Raw genomic sequence first — 22,085 nt, 5'->3', positions numbered from 1 at the left:
TATTTCAAATTTGTAAATTCCAAATAATTAAATGCATTTATAGCGACAGTAATAAAAACGAATGAGCAATTGCAAAAATACAAACATTGATTTTTATTTCTCGCTCCAGGAACTTCTGACACTTGCTACAATAGTCAACTGATAAGTAATAATTGTTCATTTAAGAACTTAATTACACACTCAATGTTATTTGATCATTGCTTATCTCTTTCTTCCTTTATCTATTAACAAGCCCTAGGGTTAACGAGAACAATTCGATCCGGCCACGATAGTATTTCGTTCTCTATTGTGTAACGTCTATCTGATTGCGTGTCATATTTTGCCCCTTAGGGTGCCCACTATATCACTGACAGTTTGCGCATGACCTAGGAGCATCATCGGCTGCTTATGTGTGGAGGTAGAAAGGCGTGGCAGATAATCGTAATATTTTTTGCAGTTTTTGAGCGTAAAGTTTGTTAACCCAGTAATTTTATCGTCAAAATGGCAGGAGGACAATGGCAACATGGACTTTTTGGATGCTTTGATAACTTAGGATTATGCATTATCTCCTATTTTGTGCCTTGCTACCAGTTTGGAAAAAATGCCGAAGCAATGGGAGAGAGCTGTTTACTTTATGGAATTGGGCTGTTTGTTCCCTTGTTGGACATTTATCTTGCAATTACACTGAGAGGAAAGATTAGAGATTCAAAGGGAATAGAAGGAGGCTGTGTTGGTGACTTACTAACTTGGTGTTTTTGTGGAATTTGTGCATTGGTCCAAGAGGCTCAAGAAGTTCAGGATATCCGCGTCGGCGGGATGGCAATCGAGCGGGAATAAATATTCTTAGTTAGAAAAAATGTTGGAAACTTTATTACATTTTAAATTTAAATAATTTGTAACATATAACTTTCCCGTTAGTTTATGATTATCGACCAGGAGATAGCGTATTGACCAAGTATTCTACTTTAGCAGACGACCTGTTGCGTTCCATCAATGGCGGATCGTCATGAATGATGCGTTGTGTGGAAAATGAACTGTGTATTGCCTTGGGGAAACATCTTGTGTATACTACAGCTTGACATTATCTTTGTTCAGCAGCATTATCATTTTAAAACTGTGCCTAACATTTCTTCATCATTTTCAGCCTGTGAACTTTTGTTGGTTGTAATATTTTTGTTAAGAAAAGGTTGTATTGTGTTTTTTACATGTCAATTTGTTTTAAAAGTTATTTTGTGTTTCTTGCCAAAAAACCGCCATTTTAATGTATATTTTAACATACTTGCTGTCTAGAGAATTCACTTTGTTGAAGCACTTGTTTTTACAGTAACTCTTGTCATTTTAAATTTTATAAGACACACATTTATTACCATCAAAGATCGTGTTTATAGTAGTTTGCTAAAAAAAAAAAAAAAAAATCACTTTTAATTGCTTATTTTATATTTTTAATGTTAGCTTTTTCAAACAGCATATTATTTTTTGTTTTTAGTGTATTTTCAGTTAGATACTTTTTATGCATGAAAGAACATTTTAAATAATGTGTGAAGTAAAATTGATAAATGCTTATAATTTTGTGTATGGTGCTTTAAATGACCTTATTTATGTCTGTGCCAAACTAAACTGCATGAATAAATAATGCTAATATTGTTCATTTTACGAATCAAAATATTTTCTTAATTTAAAGATCTCTTTACCTTGCCTTCATTTTTAAGCTACATACATGTTCAATGTATCAGAAATAGAAAATTATTTTTAAAGTCTACAAAAATAAAAAATAGTTATATAAAAGTTTAGCATGAATTTTAATAGCAATTCTAGTCTAGTGTTTACTCGTGTGTATATATATATATATATATATTAAAGTAAAAAACTGTTGATGAAATTAAAATATATAATACATTAATCGGAGTTTATTTTTAAATTTTTTAAATTGCATAAATACATGTACATGTGGAAATGTCCATGTTATTGTTACTGATAAATGGTTGGTAAAACTACTGTCAGCTAATAAATTTTTAAATGGTTTCTAAAACCTTTTTTCATCCATCGATCTTTTCACAGTATAGAAAAAGTTTCCTGTTGCATTCATGTAAAATATATTTTTGTCAAAGCCCATTATTAAGACTGACACTTGATTTCCCACTTTGTTGTAAATTGATCCTAATATTGAATTGACAACAATAGTAGTAACAGCTTGCTACATCTTGTTTAATGTTGGTATTGTAAATTTCACAGGGATGAAACACCTTGACCCAAGTTAGTTGTTAAAAATGTGTCTTAATCTCACATTGAATGATCAATTCATTCTTACAAAGTTTCTCATCAATGAAGTTGAAACTTTGTTAATATATTTGGTATATTGTTGAACAGCAAGTTTGTTTCTTTATAGTACTGAAGGTCAACAGATGTTAACAATTTCCAGGTTGGATTCATTATATCAAACTAAGCACAGTCTTCATCATGTACAAAAGGATTATTTTTAGTTTTCCAATCAATGGCCAATATTTTAATGTAAACTGTTTGTAAAAAAAAACAATTGTCACACATTTATGATAGAAACATCTAAGATCTTAAAAAGATTTGGTAATGAAGTCTAAGGTCAGAAATCAGATACCTAGACAAAGTTACATGTATACCAATAAAAGGTTGTGTGGGGTACAACTTGAGAAAAATTGACAAAATAAAAAAAAAACATCTTGTGAGAAACAAACAGGTTTTGTGCCCAAGATATCTTAATAGATATGAGTGCCAATGTGACAACTCTCTATCCAAGTTGCAGTTTGTAAAAGTAAAACCATTTTAGGTCAAACACAGAGCCTTGGCTCACAATGAACATTCAATAGTTTAAAAGGTTTCAAGTTTAAATCAAATTCTCATAATTGACAATCAGCACTGCTGTCATTGAGGAATTGTGATTTAAGTACATACAAAACAAACATAATTTCTAGTTTATCCTGCACTAAGACACTTGATGAATGTACAGGGATACAGGCAATCCCCTCAATCTGGTAAATGACGTCATAAAGGCGCACATAATTGACAAGTTTTTTTCGGTGAAGGGCAAACTCGAAAGTTGTCTATTACTACTAGGATTGTCAGTTTTCAAAGGTTGTGGTTCTCTCTGGGCATTCCAACTTCCTCCACCAAGATAATTGGCTGCAATGAAATATCCAATACTAAATAGTGCTGAAAGTGGTGTTGTACCGCAAAAAGTCAATCAATCAATCAAAACTTTGTGGAAAACGTAGACTCTTCAACAATAGAGAAGTGTGCATGTTTCTATAAACAACATGTAAATCTAACTATCAAGGGGCTTCAAGACTTGGGGGAAAAAAAATCCTGAATATGCGTGAAATATTGGTCACTGGATGTTAAACCACCAACAATCAATTGTTCATTGTATTATCTTACTATATAATACAGCATATAATGGAAAGTACACTTCAATGGGCATTGTTTTGTTCTTGATGAAAGTTGGCAAAAGGTCCAGATGGTTCCTGTAATCATGCTTTTAGATTGGAGTCAGTGGACATGAAAGTTGTTGTCATTCATTATAAGAATCAAATAAAGTAGTCTAATAATTGGTTCTTTGGGCAGATTTTAAGAAAGTTTGAAGTGTAAACTTGGAAGAAAATTATCTTCCAGATTGTGGTACATCTTCAACATTGTGGTATATAAACATGCATGTGGACCCGAGGCCTTTACGGACCAAAAGAATCCATACACAATTTTCCAAAAGCTGAGTTGCCTGTGACTGCAAAAGTTTATTGTGCAGATAGTAGATATGGTCATAAGTTATAGGGTATATAATACATTAATTTCCACTCCCAATTTTATCAATGAGGGTAACAAGATAACAACAAAAATAAAATTGAGAGGATCCTGATATATATATTTTACTCATTTCATAAATGGGCAAGACTGGAAGCTACAGCTCTAAGCTATTTTATGAATTCAGAATTGGGTACATAACAGCTGTTTATATCAATTAGAGATTGGTCTAAAAATCTTTTAAATGGCCTGACCTGAAGTAAAATTAATCTATATGTCACTAACAAATCATGCAGAAGTTGGTGCCTAAATTCATGACTAGCACCACAAACCTAGAGTAGCAAGGTAAAAAGTGTAAAATTGTTAAAATGATCGATAAAACAAGATATATACGCCATAAAAATTGGAGAAATATATATATATATATATAACCCTGAATTTCCGGTATCACTCCGTGAATTACGGCACGGGTTACATTTAAGTCGGTAGGTCTATAATTGACACTATGGCTGCTTTAAACGCAAGACCGTATAAAAATATATATAAATTTATTAACACAAGTTTAGAGTTCGAACCTTTCCACCATATGTACAGAGCACGTCTACTGGACCTTTTTTTACACTATTTTATTATTTTTATCTTTGTCTTTTTTTTTTTTTTTTTTAACCCATACTTTAATTAACTTTTAAAAATATAAAATAAATCTTTGATTTACCCACTCCTGTAAATACTCCTGATTACCCAGTACGGGGTGTTCCTTAGATAGGAAGCTCATACACAAGAAAGAAAGAAAGAAAGACGCTCTCAGCAACAGTTTACAAAACACAAATTAATTCAAAGATAAGGGTATTAAAACATTACAAAAGGTTCTTATAAAATATAAATATAATTGTCCAATGTTATGTAATAATAATAATAGGATTATTGTCCTAGCTCCGGCTAAACTTTGCAAAATAGCGATAACTGCGTTTGTAGTTCGAGTGTTAGATACATGTATTATCTCGCACTTTTGACAGCCATCGGATTAAGTTGTAAAATCTCTTTGGGTATTTGAAATAAGAAACATTATATTTAAGAATAAAACAAGAAATATTCAGCTAAAACTAAAATAGAAATATTCAATTTAAAACAAAAAGGAGAGTTCATTGAAATATCCAATCCAGTGGCGGATCCAGCCATTTTAAAAAGGGGGTTCCCAACCCAGAGTAAAGGGGGGGTTCCAACTATATGCTCCCATTCAAATGCATTGATCGGCCAAAAAAAGGGGGTTCCAACTATATGCTCCCATTCAAATGCATTGATCGGCCAAAAAAAGGGGGTTCCAACCCCCGGAACCCCCCCCCCCCGGATCCGCCACTGCAATCTTAAACGAGAGTTCATATAAATATTCAATCTAAAATGGGTGTTCATATAAGCACTTTGCTAATTATTGTAAAAGTTCCTAAAGTCACTTTTTTTCTGGTTATATATATGCTTGAGTGACATTTACATCTACATAAGTTTTGACAACTTGATTGTTCATATACAAGTATAGGCCTAAAGTATAGGCCTATATAAAACTGCAGACTTCTTCCATAGCTTATACATTCAGCGATAGAAGGTTAACCAACTCAATTGATTTCGGCCCGGGCCTTTTATAGCTGAAAATATGGTATGGGCTTTGCTCATTGCTGCCGAAGGCCGTACGGTGGCAAATACTGAGCTGTTTATTTCTGTCATTTGGTCTCTTATGGAGAGTTGTCTCATTGGCAATCAAACACCATCTTCTTTTTTATTTATCAAAGTTAAATACAAAACAAATAAATAAAACAGTCAGCATATGTTTCATTAAGGGGTTTCAACAGAAAAAAAGAGCATGATGAAAATAAAGGAGAGATGTTTTACGTTCAGTTGCAAATAATACATACATATCGGGACTATAGAAAACGTCAAATTATATGATTATGAGTAAAATTGAGAATAGAAATGCATGGGGAATATGTCAAAGAGACAACAACCCAACCAAAGAGCAGACAACATGTTTTGTACTAGCCCGACACACTGAGCAGTATAGTTCAAGCATGCTATATAGTTCTCAAGGTAACACGCCACATTTAGCATGTTTAGACTACCCGAAAATTTGATTTTTGCTCCAAACAAACTTATCTTTGCTCTAATAGACATTAGTTTTACTCTTATATATACCACATTTTTAACCATCTAAGAAACAGCAAATATATACCACTATGGCATAATTAAGAAACTTTCAAATAACGAGCTTTTTGAAATTGAAAATTCCATAAAAACAAAGTTTTCTTTTTCTTTTTAACACAAATATGGCTTATGCTTATTATATAGACAAAAATGCTAGTCAAGATAGATTTGAGACCTGAATGTTAATATTTGCTTTGAGTAGGTGCATGTATACTCATAAAAGTATAGCACTGCAATTGTTTTAATGATTAAGGTTAAGATAAGTAAGTCAAGTTTAAATGTTGTTGACCTATTTTCATGAAGTGTGCAGTCTGCTATTTTCTGATTAAAGTTCAAACGGTGTAGTCAGTGTATATTTTGATAAGGCTTGCTGTCTCCAGTTCGCCCAAAAAAGAAGAAATAAGTTTTTGCCTTTTATAAATTAAAACTTAAATTTTTTTGGGGGGTCACTTTCAACGTTTTAAAATCACATGAAATTATATTAATGATCCATTCCCCCTTTAATACCCGATGATTATATGATGCCCTTAAGTCATGAAGTAGATTTTAACGTCACTTTATATTAAATTGTGTAAATAAATGGGCCAATGTTGCATAATTTATCAATAAATCAGTGTTTACCCTTAAATCGATTTAATGAATACAAACGCTTATACTCTTAGTAAATTAAAGGTATAGCTAGGTCATCTTATTTTATTCTCACAAAAAAATCGGGAAAATTGGAATAATTGACCCAAAAACCAATAAACGGGGTATTGATAGGTTGGGAAACTTTAAACATATATAATTTTGAAAACAATGTATATACGTATTGTTATAATTATCCATTGTCAGAATGAAAAAAAACAAATCAGATTTTTAATTTTGCATGACATAACAAATTGGCAAGCGATAAGCATTATATATATATAACCAGGAAGATTTGGACTATTTGCGATTAGAAATAAATCCAGCTCCGGCAGACAATATATTTTAAGTGCTATAGAAACAATTTATTAATCCGTTTATCAAACCTTAAAACATTTTTTTGTGTCTAATTAGTTCTATTGTTCAATATATGTTTGTCGTGATGGAAATCACTCTGACCATGACAAGTTAATCCGTTGGACACTAATCCTTTTCTATACGATAACTGTTTTTTATATATGCTTTTGTATGTTATTTTGTAGTCAGGTTAGGTCTTATGTCTGGCACTGTCCGGACCTTGCTTATAAAGTTTAAAGTATTGGTATTCCGTCTTTGAATCATTATAACACGGAAAACGCCCGTTTATATATACATGAGAACACCCTTTCTTTCGCTACAATGAGTATTTATAAGATTTTACCATTTTCACTTCATTTGTTCAATGAACTTGCATTTTTTTCACAACTGTTGCCATGGTATACATAATATCTGGGACTATAAAACACAATTGTATGCGCGTATCTGAAGAAAAAAGCAATGCCAGTTGGCTATTTTTTACTTTTTCGTGAATTATATACTACCTTTGAAAAGCTAACGTACATTGTTAAATCGGACAAAATTATACAAGCTGTATTTGGGAAACTTTAAGGAAAGTTTGGTTCCCAATGCTCTTCAACTTCGTACTTTATTTGGCCTTTTAACTTTATTTTGATTCGAGCGTCACGGATGAGTCTTTGTAGACGAAACGCGTGTCTGGCGCAAATACAAAATTTATAATCGTTTAGTACCTATGATGTGTTTATTCATCAGATCTGGGTATTGTTTGCGTCGATCGCATGGTTCTTTTTAGGCCAATAAAAGATCTTCCTTTATTCATAATATTATATAAGTTAGTACATAAAAGTGTCATGCAAGAGAGTGCATGTTATCCATTTGGATTCAGTCGTCCCTCAGAGTCGTCCCCTGAAAAGTCAGATTAATGGTCTGATATTAAGTTACTTAGTAGTATCTATAAGCGATGTTTTTGCACAAGTCTATTGAGCAACTGTTGGAATTTTCAAGTAAAGCATTCCATTTCATTCAAGTACAGCTTTGTTTTGGAAGTCATCCGATGTAGATTAGCATATACCATGCAGTAAAAGTTTCCCGGTAATAAAAAAATCGTACATCTGTATTGTATGCTCGACTGTATAATCTAAAATAAAATATTTTTGTACTGATTTTAGACTATTCGTCTATTCTTGAGTTTCTTTCTGAAAACCCATATTTTTTGCTCTTTGGTCTATTTGTGTTTTTTTTATGCAGTGTTTATTCAGAGACATATAATACAAGTGTAATAAATGCTTTGGTTTTTGACATTTTACCCCTATGTTCTACTTTTAGCTGTGGCAGCCATCTTGTTTGGATGGCCGGGTCATCCGACACATTTTTTAAACTAGATACCGAAAAGATGATTGTGGCCAAGTTTGGATTAATTTGGCCCAGTAGTTTCAGAGGAGAAGATTTTTGTAAAAGATTACTAAGATTTACGAAAAATGGTTAAAAATTGAACATAAAGGGCAATAACTCCTAAAGGGGTCAACTGACCATTCCGGTCATGTTAACTTATTTGTAAATCTAACTTTGCTGAACATTATTGCTGTTTACAGTTTATCTCTATCTATAATAATATTCAAGATAATAACCAAAACAGCAATTTCCTTAAAATTACCAATTCAGGGGCAGCAACCCAACAATGGGTTGTCCAAGTCATCTGAAAAGTTCAGGGCAGATAGATCTTGACCTGATAAACAATTTACCCCTGTCAGATTTTGCTCTAAATGCTTTGGTTTTTGAGTTATAAGCCAAAAACTGCATTTTACCCCTAAGTTCTATTTTTAGCCATGGCGGCCATTTTGGTTGGTTGGCCAGGTCACCGGACACAATTTTCAAACTAGATACCCCAATGATGGTTGTGGCCAAGTTTAGTTCAATTTGGCCCAGTAGTTTCAGAGGAGAAGATTTTTGTAAAAGATAACTAAGATTTATGAAAAATGGTTAAAAATTGACTATAAAGGGCAATAACTCCTAAAGGGGTCAACTGACCATTTCAGTCATGTTGACTTATTTTTAGGTCTCACTTTGCTGATCATTTTTGCTGTTTACAGTTTATCTCTACCTATAATAATATTCATGATAATAACCAAAAACAGCAAAATTTCCTTAAAATTTCCAATTCAGGTGCAGCAACCCAACAACGGGTTGTCCGATTCATCTGAAAATTTCAGGGCAGATAGATCTTGACCTGATTATCAATTTTACCCCCATATCAGATTTGCTCTAAATGCTTCGGTTTTTGAGTTATAAGCCAAAAACTGCATTTGACACCTATGTTCTATTTTTAGCAATTGACCCCTATGTTCTATTTTTAGCAACGGCGACCATGTTTGTTGATAGATCAAAACTTCGGATACAATTTATAAACTAGATACCCTAAGGAACATTCAGTTAAAGTTTGGAAGTATTTGGCCTAGTAGTTTCAGAGGAGAAGATTCTTGAAATAGTTTACGACGACAGACGACGACAGACGACGGACGACGACGGACGCCAAGTGATGGCATAAGCTCACTTTGACCCTTCGGGCCACGTGAGCTAAAAAGTTGATTTTCAAATCAGTGTAAAATCTATGGTTTAAATATCCTGCCAGTGATAAAAATAGTGTTATGACGACAGACGACGACAGACGACGACAGACGACGGACGACGACGGACGCCAAGTGATGGCATAAGCTCACTTTGACCCTTCGGGCCACGTGAGCTAAAAAGTTGATTTTCAAATCAGTGTAAAATCTATGGTTTAAATATCCTGCCAGTGATAAAAATAGTGTTATGCAAAACTATATCATAAAACAGACATGCCAGACAATATTAATAGTTCTTTGCTATGAACACATGATTTAACATTAATTTTGCAAGCCAATTGTTACAAAACCAATTCTTTGCCTTTGGAAGTTGTCTTAGTCTAGCACAAGATAAATGTTGCCACTTCAACTCCAGGAAATACTCATTACCCTGGCTTCCTTTGAATCTACATTATTTGTGCATATGTTACATATCGTCGCTGGGCTTCTAAAATGTCGTATATGACTTTTTGGGCTAAAAATACTTTTTGACACCAATGGTCTGGGCGGGAGGAAATCTTTGGTATCACAAAATAGCATACAGTTAGACCAATCAAAATGTGTGAAATAGGACATATTACAAAATTGCCAATGTCAGTTGTTTGTAAAGTTTGCTTCCAAAATGTTGTATGAAAACTTGAAAATCGTTGTAGAATGGCTTTGGGGAAAAAATAATTGTACATTTCTTTATTTCTGTGAAAATAATTTAAGTTCTTGGATAATCCAGAAATATCAACGTTCTTATTTCACTGCTATTTACAAAAATGTTCAAGTTCACAGTACGACATTTTGGAAGCATGCATTTTGCCAAAATTTTCAAAGCCTGTTTGTGAGAAATTTTTTTTTTGAAAAATTTGTAATTTACAACATTTTAGAAGCCCAGCGACGATATGTAGATAGGGTTCCCTTTCTTCTCTTTATATACGCTCTAAATAGCCAGGGGTGTAGCTATGCCAAAATGATGTGAAATAAATACAATTACATTTCTCTATGTTTTAGACTTTTTTCAACTTTTAATTCTCAAATATAATTCTAAAAAGCAAGGACCATTTCCTTTCCTTTCTTAAACTGAACAAAAAATGTGTTTGATGAAATTTTTATTTTTTCACGGTTTGTGTTCAAAAGACCAAGCCAGATAATCGGTTGATTATAATTGTACATCTCTCAAGTTTTCTCGTGGTACTGAGAGACCATTCTGCCATTGCATCGGCAACACTATCACAATGCTAATTCCGTAAATGAAAAGAGTATACTATATAGTTTCCGGAATGTAGTATAGCTACAAAGTCATATTTGTATTTTACTTTTTAATTTATCTTATTACTTCACTTCTATTCTTAATAGATTCACCATATTTTTAATTTTGTCAAATTTTCAATGTGTACGCAACATAGTTTTTTTCATATTTATTGATAAGAAGTGTTTATGTGAGCAACAGTAACAAAAGATTCTAAATTAAAAAAAACTGATATTTAATTATTATTCTTACATTTATATTCCAGTGAGATACAATTTAATCAGAGCCGGCAAAATAGCCACTGCCTTTTTTAAACATTCACAATTTCCATTCTCAATTTTACTTTCTGTATTATATTGACATCGTATGTTTTGTGAATGAAGTAATATTTGTTTTGTGAATGATTATATTTGTTTTGGAAAATTGATTATACTGTAACTATTGATTTGTAAATGTATAACACGCATTGCTTGCAGTATAGAATCATAATTACATAATATATTTCTATATTTGTAATGAAACCAACTTATGAAACAATCAAATAGAGAAAACAATTTATGCTACAAGACATAACTCAAGTAAAACAAAGTGGCACACAGCAACCCGACAACGACAACTATTAGCATGACACATGCAGGCTCTTGGCTTTGAACACGTAGAAATAGCCAGTGGTGGAGTTGGACATGTAACTTTTGTCTCTAAAGAGGAATAGGCTAGCATAATTACATAAATATAAGATGCAGTATGATTGCCAAAGACAACTCTCCATCAAAGTCACAATTTTAATGTGTAAACGTTCTATATTAGTTATAAATAAAGTTGAATTCTTTGATTCGCTGTTTTACGTCATGCCGGCTAACGAATTCTGATTCTGATTCTTTGATTTGTCGTTTTTACCCGATAACGGCTGACAAATTGGACCTCGTTATTTAAGTATTATAGATATATAGCAAGCGAAAACTTAAAAATGCATGCTAGCCTGACTTGTTTTTTCAACGACCAATGGCGAATATTACATGCATATTAGTTGAGTTTAAAATCAACTTTTTAATACACTACCAAGCTGATCCAAATTTAAAACAGTGGTTAACAAGGTAAGAAATTTACAATCTGCTGGTATATAAGTAACCCTAACTGAACAATTTTTCTTGGTCAAGACTGGCTATTCTCTGCTCTTATTCCGTAATTGATTGGTGCTTAATGCCACAATCAGCACTATTGAGCTTTTTGGTGGCTGTTAGTTTTTACTGGTGGAGGAATCCAGAGTCCCCAGATGGAACCACAACCCTTTGATAGAATCAAAGTGCTGGATAGCACCTGTAGAAAGATTGGAAGAGCAGTTTGAATAATTTCATATTAAGGTATGGTGGAGACAAAAGAACATTAAAAAAACAGTATTGCTGAAAATTGCATAAACAGCAGGTCTCTAGCAGGAATAAAAGTGCTTTTCCAGTATGAAGATAAAATGAGCTCAAATTAAATAATATGGGTCTCTTAATTTTCACAATTTTATTCAAACTGCAGCTTATATCTTATCCAAATATTGTTGCCTGCATTGAACACGTTTAAAAAAATAAAAAAAAAAAATTGCAAATCAAAAATTCTTCTAGTAAATGTTACCAATTCCTTGTAAGACATAAGTTCTAGAGAAACAGCTAAGAACTTTAAAGTGTCAACAAAAATAATCTAAAACTGTTGTTTTGGGGCATTTTGTTAGTTGAAACATAGGTTATAATATATGACATTGAAAATTAAGAGTTGTAGAGTGCATTTTGATCAAGTTATAAAGTATTTATTCAGCACAGGGCATTGAAAATTTACTTTTTCATGGTAAACAAATTAAAAAACTTATTTTATTGAAATGCAGATTTTTCTTGATAGCAAACATATATATTCACTTCTTATAAAAATTCAAAGGACTGAAATAGACATGATGATTGATGGGGAATAATTAATAAAAAATGGTTGATTATAATTAAAAGTTTTAAAATTTAAAAACTGTTTCAAGCCAATTTCTGATAATAAAAAAAGTGAACCATCATAAATTGTTGAATTATTGGAAATTTATCAAGTAAATTATACTATATATAATATAGGCCTTACTTGAATACCTTTTATATACTATGGATTCATTTATGTTCGTGGATATCTGATTGCGTGGTTTTGCAAAAGTCTGCATACACGCCTATAGAAAATTTGTCATTCGTTAAACATTTAATTTCGTGGTTCAGCTTTACCCACGAAATCCACGAAAATTGGTATCCAACGGATAATAATGATTCCACAGTATTCATATTTATAATTCATTTTCTTTTAAAGATGGTGTTAATCCTTAATTAATCATTTATCTTTCAGACATAATTTATAGAATCAATTTATGTAATGTAGATCAAAAGTAATAGGCAATAAATAAATCTATCATCCTTATATATCAAACATCTAATATGTACATTTGTGTATTCAATTATGAGGTCAAATATTTGTGCATTGAAATGTATAGTGGGTCTGTATAATTATGTAACACTGATGTTGATAAGTAATGTGGTCAATTTGATTGACAGTTTAGGAGGTGGGGCATTTTGATTTAAGGTCCCTGATTGTTTGGTGATAATGACAGTTGTCAATCATACTATTATTGTATCTATACTCAATTACCTAATCAAAATGCTTTTAAAAAAGCCTGCACATCAACACACCTTAATTACATACATTCTTGAATGAACTGCTTCAAAAATATACTCATTTTTCACAGTTTATATGTGTATTATGTGCACACACATGAGAACTACAGGGAACTATATTTCAGTGTGAATACATGCAGTAATAGTAGCTAACCTGTTGTGTTGTTGGGGAGGCCAGTGCCTAAGGAAAGATTTAGAACAAGTTCCAATCTTTCCAAAAACTGACAATTTAAGCCAATTACTCCATTTGGTAGATCTATCTTCTGTTCCTTTTTTTTTAACTACATGATATTCAATGAAACTGGATGCTAGGCTTAGAAGCTTTAATCAACTACATCAATGTACACCGTGACTTAAATATTAAATACTAAGCACATATATTGACAAGCAATGGATAGGATCTTATGAAGTTTGGATGCAAGACTAGATCTCAATGATGCCTCGAAGTATCAGATGAAAGGATTTTGGCATTATGTGACTTGATAAAATTCGTTTAAGATTTCTGTTTTTCTGAACCTCTGAGTCTGAATATCTTGAATTTCATTTCCTTATTGTTTACAAGGTTTTGTTTGATTGTTACTTTTCATTGGCGGATCCAGGGGGGGGGCTCCAGTGGTTGGAACCCCCCTTTTTTTGGGCCGATCAATGCATTTGAATGGGAGCATATAGTTGGAACCCCACCTTTACTCTGGGTTGGGAACCCCCCTTTTTGAAATGGCTGGATCCGCCACTGCTTTTCATCTCATCCATGGCTCTGTGGTAGGCAAATAAATGAAATTCAGAGAAAAAAAAGAACATGTAGGCATAAACATTTATTAAAGCAATAATATTCAATAAATAATTCATAAAAATCTTATCAAATCTTAAACAAAAGAGTATTCTTCAACATTTGTTATAAATATAAACTGACAACCCTGTTGTGTTACCGTATTAGGTCATGTACAACTGCATACATACTGACATTACAAACAGCTGTATGTCTGGAAGACATCTAAACATTATTTAATTACATGAAAATCATGCAACATCATGAAAAACAAATATTATGGTAGTATTTGGGTATACAAAAATATCATATGCTTTTTCATACTTAGCTAAAATGTAGTTTTCATTGTGCTTATATTTCCTTATATAATTAAAGTTCTAGAGAATTAGTTTTCTTGCTACTTTGTGATCCATCATCATTCAAGATGGTTGAAGTCCCCAATACTACCTCAAAGAAGTAAAACAATTATTCATTTTATTTCAATGTTTTAACATTTCTAATCAAAAAAAATTTAGTCCTCACATTTAAAGGAAATTTATTTCATGGTTTCTTTTCTAAAAGTTCTTCTTATATAGCAAAAGGCCATAGTTATAAAAAAGTTTATAGGTTCTAATTCCATATTAATTTCAGAGCAAATAAAAAACATTATTAAATTTCTTTCTATTTTCGTTGTTTTAGAAGATATTTTCTAAAAAAGAAAAAAATCATAGGGCATATATATAAAAATATTTGGAGATAATAAATTTAACTTGTTATATATAAGATATGTGAAAAAATATATAAGAATTTGTGATCTGGCAAGACATCATATTTTTATAATTTTGTGTTTTCTTAAACATTGGTTAGAAATTTGTGACAGAAATATGTAAAAAAAAAAAAACACCATTCATTACAGGTAAAGCTCTTTTTAAAGCAACAAAATATTTAAAGCTAAATTATATCAAAATGAACATTGACCAAAACATCAGCTTGTATAAAAAAAAATATATCATAAAGCAAACAAAATTTTAAAAAAAATTCATAGTCAGGCAGACTTTGCTAATAAACTAATTTGAGAGAAGTGTTGTATGCATTGTTCTTTGAAATGGCGTAGGTTTTTGAAGAATTACGATGTTGTCTGCCGACGGATCTTGGTTCTAACAACTTGTAACATAATAAGTTTACGAGCTCCAAACTTGTCTCCCAGGGCAACAATTGTTCCTTTGTCCTGACTCATGGTTACATTAAAGACATCGACACCGGTATTGAAGGCACAAATCTCACTTCCATTTTTGGTACGCCAGAGACGAATGGTACCGTCTTTAGAACCTGATACAATGATCTCGTTATCAACAGATATGGCAGAACACCAAACCTAAAAATAGAAAAGAAAAGATAGTTAGAAAACAAACCAATTTAAGATGAATATGCTTTAAAAGTGAATTATACTGTGGGATGGATGGTTTGAACTTGCAAAGCAATTTTTATTAAATCACAATCTGCATAAAATTCTATGTCATATATTGTTTCCCTTGATCCTTTCTCCAAAATGAAACTCAACTAATTGAATTTTGGGTTCCTTTTTTTTTTTACAGAATACAAACCAGGGGAAATAATCATCATTTTTCTTTGTTACCACTAAAATGTCTCATTGTAAATATAACTTTATCAAATCTCATTCTCCATAAAACTTGATCCTTTACATTTTTTCCTTTACTCATGCCATGAGGCTTTCTTCAAGATGATAATTCAACTTATAAAATCATGTGTTCTATCTTCTATTTTATTAACTTACTAGAACACACCCGCGAAATCGGGGGCATATACAGCTTGTGAACTGTTGTAGGATGATTTTTTGTAAAAGATATTATGAATGGAGAATTTCATAAAAGGTATCAAAAGCCCGATATTTGTTTCCTTTCTGTTAAATTCAATTATTTTCGAGTTTCTGGCCTCAGACCACAATTATTCTTCTTTTTTGCTACAATGCTTCTTTTGGTAAAAGTCAAATCAAATTAAAAATTTGCACCGTTTCAAACCTGAAATAAATGTAACTGCTTACATATAGACCATTCTTAGTCTAATAAAATATGCTTCTAGGACAATCCATCAGTGCCATTTTCTTTTGAGAGCCTTATTAACATACCAATGGTAGGATATGAATCATGTATAAATGACTAAGACCGACTTAGGCTAATTTGAGGGGTGGTCAGAGGGGTCCTGATCCCGAAATCCCGGGCTTAAAATCATGAAATACCGAGATGCAGAATTTAAAGAGATTCATATCCCGAAATCCCGAAATTGAAAAATATATTCCCGGATTCCGTAAGGATCAATCCCCAAATCCCGAGCTTAAAAACACCTGATCCCGACCCCTTGAAAAAGGTCCTGCCTCCCTCTAATCTTTACCTTACTTTCATTTTTGCCAAATCACTATTTTCGCTTTCAACCATAATTTTTTATGCCCCATTTATGGGCATTATGTTTTCTAGTCTGTGCATCCCTGCGTTCGTTCGTTCGGTCATCCGTCTGTCCGTCCATCTGTCCCGCCTCAGGTTAAAGTTTTTGGTCGAGGTATTTTTAGATGAAGTTGAGCATGTTTTACTTATTAATATGTATGCAAGTGGTATGACCCCTTACATAGTAAATATTTCAAAGAAAACAGTAGACAGAATCAGGGACTTTCTATACTAACATAGAAAGTCCCTGACAGAATACAGAGTCTCTATATATTAAAGTAGTATAATCGTACTTTACATGTAGATAAACGCGGAAAATAATTCTCCTCTCTAAGGAGGTATAATAATTGTGGTTCTTGCAATCTAAACACCATGATATCATATATGAAACGCGAAAAATAATTGTCCTCTCCAAGGAGGTATAATAGTTGTGAGTTTTGCGATTTAAACACCATGATATGGAGAACGCTCTGAATGGCTTATTTATTTTTCATTTTTGTTATCTATCATACAATTGGTTGTACTTGTGTCACATGTTTTACTTATTTTAATATATATGCAACTGGGTATGACCCCTTAGATAGTAAACGTTAACATTTCAAAGAAAACAAACAGTAGACAGAATACAGAGAGTCTCTATATATTGTAGTAGTATAATTGTAGTTTACATGTAGATAAACGCCAAAAATAATTGTCCTCTATAAGGAGGTATAATAGTTGTGGTTCTTGCGATCTAAACACCATGATATTGAGAATGCTCTGATTGGCTTATTTATATTTCATTGTTGTTATCTATCATACGATTGGTTATATTTGTGCATTTTTCAAACCGGAAGTCTTATCTATGACTAAAATTTAGTCTGATGAAGGAATCATATCCGGACTCCTTTTTTTGTCGTTTTTCTCCCAAAATAACTCAATCTGAATAATCATAAGAATGGATGACAAATGCAACTATGCATGTTACCTATAGGACACAGAGGCATGATGATCGATTTATTGTGGAAGGAAGAGAAGCAACACACAAAATGAGGTCTTCTTGTTTAATAGTATAGATACCAAGGGGAGATAATATTTTTGTTTAGTTACCACTAAAAATTCAAATAGATAACCAAATTACTTTGAAGGCACTTTCTATTTAATATCAATATGCATAAACTTAATTTTATTTCATAATTTCCTATACTCTTCAAATTATCTTCAATTTAATAATGCATTTATTTTAATGAAATCTGATTTTCATTTTTTTTTTTAAAAACCAGGAGAGATAATCATTGACAAAATGGCAAGCATCAAAGTTTATTATTAATTCTTGCAACTTGCTGCTCAGGTAAATTTTGACCTTTCCACTCATCTGGCAAAACCAAAACATGAAATATGTTGAGCATTTGTATAATTTTTACAAAATCTGGGGTTCAATGGAGTGGAATGCAGATAAAATGTGCTAGTGGTTTTGGTAAAAAATGTTACATTATAAGTTATAAACTAACCTCATCTGTATGTCCTGACATTGTCTGTACTGGCTTTTCTGTTGTCAAATCCCATAATTTCATTGTGTTGTCAGCTGAACAAGAGACTAAGAATTTATTGTCCTGTGATAATGAAACGGCTTTAACCTCTTTACTGTGGGCATGGCCGCCAGATGATAACAACTGACGATCAGCTTGACCTGAACGTAATTTCCAAATAACGAGATCACCATTACGTAACCCTGTACATGCTTCTTCGTGTGGTAATATGGCGGTACACTCAGGATTAGCATCTAATCGTAAAATACTAGCATCGTTTATATTATAACTTGTCAATGTCATATCAAACACTACGAATTCTGCGTAATTGTCGAAAGAGTTTGTGAATCCCGCCACACAGTAGCGGTCATTCTGTGATAAAGCTAAGAAATTTATATAGTCATTGTTTCCTACAGGAGCATCATATCGCATTTCTTTGATTGGTTGATTACCTAATAAGTCCCACACTACAATACTTGAAGCGTTGCCGAATTTGTCTGAACGTCCAAATACGACTTTGTCAGGGTCTGACATTACACATAAAGCAGAGCATGTTTCTTCTACTCCCATATCTAATGGCTTTCCTGTTACAAAGTCCCAGATCTGAAATTAGAAAATTACATTAATATCACTGAGTAACTCGCGCAACAAATTCATAATATGGAATTTATACAATTAAAGTAAGAAACTGTCTCGGTTATGTAATTTTGGTGCATTACTACCAATAGCTTATACAAAATTACTGTTAATGTTGCAGGTTATGTTTATCTTGAAAGTATTTGAATATTCAATTATAAATATACCATAAAACATATTTGTATATTAATTGGAACTCTTGAATAATTATTAAAAAAAAGTTACAGTTTTTTTTTTTATCAAATTAAGAGATTTTTCATGCAGTATATTAAAGATTTTGTTGATAGGCTGTACCCTAATATTAACATTCAATGAGGCACAGATTAAGTCAAAATTTAGTATTCAAGGAGCTACTGAAATATTTCAGGATCTCCATCACTCAAATTCAGGATATCTATAAATTATTAAGGACCTCCTGAAACATTTAGAGATCTGCATAATTTGATTTCAAAATATATTCTGTGCATACTCCAGATATACTTCATGCCAAAAACTTAATCTACTCCTTTTCCCTTCCTTTTTTAAATTGAAGCCAGAAACATACCTGTAATTTTTTAACTGTTACACCTTTTCTTGCAGAAAATTCATTAATTTCTAAATCAGCATGGACTGCTCCCACTAACAAACGCTCATTACAAGCCAGATGTAAATTGGTTGATCCCACGGTGTCTCCTTTCATTATTCTGAGTAACTCTCCTGTCTAAAGATAAAAAAGTACATATACACAATGAAAACATTTTTTATGCTTTTAAATATTTCAAGTTCAGTGCAACCAAAGATTTATATAGCATTCATATATATATATATATATATATATATATATGAGTCTAAATTGAAAACTACGTTAAAGGTTTGAACTTCAAACCTATGTTGGATAAAAACCACAATTTTTATACGTGTGCATGTAAAAAAAATTTCTTTGTAGAAGGGTCTAAAAACAGCACAAACAACATTTTCCAAAAGACCAAAAATTGAAAAAGTATATTTAAACAAAACGCATTTGACTAACTGGTCGAACAACTGATGTTCTTTAACCCTGCTGACTGCCATTGGCGATTGCCAAATAAAATTGATCACAAGATGTAACAAAATGGATCTTAATATAAATTTAATACTAAACAGAAAAAAAAATTAACTTGTGGCCACGATGTTATGCCACAAACATACGGTGTAAATATTTTTTTAGTACACCAGATCCGGATTTCGACAATATATATATATACTGTAGAAACATTTATTTTCTTGGGGTTAACATTTAGTCACGTTTTGTTTATATAAGATTACATTGGGAATTATTTTCGTGGTTTCTAATAAATGGAAGTGATATTATATGAAAATTAAATTTCCGTGGTTTTTTTTAATTTCGTTGATATATTCTTTCCACGAAATAAAGGAAATTAAATCCTTCACGAAAATTTCTGCTTTTTATTACATGAATCAGGACTTTAGTTTTCTTGTTTGAATTGTTTTACATTTGACATTTTGAGATCTTTTAAAAAAGACTATGTAATATGGGTTTGTAACATGGTAGAAGGCCATTAGGTGACCTTTAGTTTGTAACATCTTTGTCGTTTGGGCTCTTGTGGATCATACATCTTATCTGTATAAATATATATATATTTATATATATAGTTATTCTATACTATCTTTGGTGAAACAAATAGTATAGGAGAAAAGTCAATGAATCTTAAATACCCAGTGTCAGTATAAAGACACGCCTACATTTCATACTCATGGCATATTGAGACCTACCTGCATGTTCCACACTTGTGGTGGTCCTAGTGTTGATCCTGTTACTACTGTACGGCCATCTTCATTCATCAGACAACAGTCTACACGTACTTCATCACCAGCAGCTCCTGGGGTCACGGCACCACTGGCAGAATGATATGTTACTAGTTGTTGTGTTCCTTGGTTGTTGATCAGTACTGTTCTCACATTCTGAACCTTAAAAAAAATAAATGAAAATATTGATTTTAAAATGGAATGACATGTTTATAGTTTCACAGAATACCGCTACACTAAAACTTCTATGATTACATCTGTTGCATTGAAATACTTTCAAGTCAATCAAAAAACTTTATTTCACATGTATTTCACATTTGATGTAATAACTGTATCATACAATGATGATACATGATATTGGCCATGGTCAATGACATTGCATCATACAATGATGATACATGATATTGGCCATGGTCAATGACATTGCATCAAACAATGATGATACATGATATTGGCCATGGTCAATGACATTGCATCATACAATGATAATACATGATATTGGCCATGGTCAATGACATTGCATCATACAACGATGATACATGATATTGGCCATGGTCAATGACATTGCATCATACAATGATGATACATGATATTGGCCATGGTCAATGACATTGCATCATACAACGATGATACATGATATTGGCCATGGTCAATGACATTGCATCATACAACGATGATACATGATATTGGCCATGGTCAATGACATTGCATCATACAACGATGATACATGATATTGGCCATGGTCAATGACATTGCATCATACAATGATGATACATGATATTGGCCATGGTCAATGACATTGTATCATACAATGATAATACATGATATTGGCCATGGTCAATGACATTGCATCATACAATGATAATACATGATATTGGCCATGGTCAATGACATTGCATCATACAATGATAATACATGATATTGGCCATGGTCAATGACATTGCATCATACAATGATAATACATGATATTGGCCATGGTCAATGACATTGCATCATACAATGATAATACATGATATTGGCCATGGTCAATGACATTGCATCATACAATGATAATACATGATATTGGCCATGGTCAATGACATTGCATCATACAATGATAATACATGATATTGGCCATGGTCAATGACATTGCATCATACAATGATAATACATGATATTGGCCATGGTCAATGACATTGCATCATACAATGATAATACATGATATTGGCCATGGTCAATGACATTGCATCATACAATGATAATACATGATATTGGCCATGGTCAATGACATTGCATCATACAATGATAATACATGATATTGGCCATGGTCAATGACATTGCATCAAAACAAAGTGAGAAAACATAGAAATGATTAAGTTCCTTCTTTTTCTACTTAACATTACAAGTAATTGTAACAAATATTCAACTTTTGATCAGTTGATATATATTTTGTTTGGTATTTAATGCTATTTTCAGCACCATTGCCAATTTTTGATTAATTAACACTGTCAATGTTCTGAATAAGTCATTCAAATATTTCTGCAACGTT

At 32.2% G+C, this 22,085-nt stretch overlaps 1 protein-coding gene across 8 annotated transcripts in view; it reads right to left on the bottom strand.

Annotated features, from left to right (window-relative positions):
- Nucleotides 1-14,223: 14,223 nt before the first annotated feature.
- The window catches only part of LOC143059690 (uncharacterized), an 89,393-nt gene continuing 81,531 nt past the window's right edge, over nt 14,224-22,085 (bottom strand). For all 8 annotated transcript variants that reach the window (XM_076233230.1, XM_076233234.1, XM_076233235.1 and 5 more), the window contains 4 exons: nt 20,525-20,719; nt 19,317-19,472; nt 18,119-18,739; nt 14,224-15,544 (listed from right to left, as the gene is read on the bottom strand). In XM_076233230.1, the coding sequence (XP_076089345.1) occupies nt 15,296-15,544; nt 18,119-18,739; nt 19,317-19,472; nt 20,525-20,719 (1,221 nt within the window). In that variant the 3' untranslated portion in view covers nt 14,224-15,295. The remainder of the gene's footprint in view (nt 15,545-18,118; nt 18,740-19,316; nt 19,473-20,524; nt 20,720-22,085) is intronic.

This window comes from Mytilus galloprovincialis, chromosome 14 (assembly GCF_965363235.1).
Source record: "Mytilus galloprovincialis chromosome 14, xbMytGall1.hap1.1, whole genome shotgun sequence".
Taxonomy (NCBI): Eukaryota; Metazoa; Mollusca; class Bivalvia; order Mytilida; family Mytilidae; genus Mytilus; species Mytilus galloprovincialis.
Note: the sequence above shows the minus strand (reverse complement) of the source record. Positions and strands in the feature narration are given on the sequence as shown.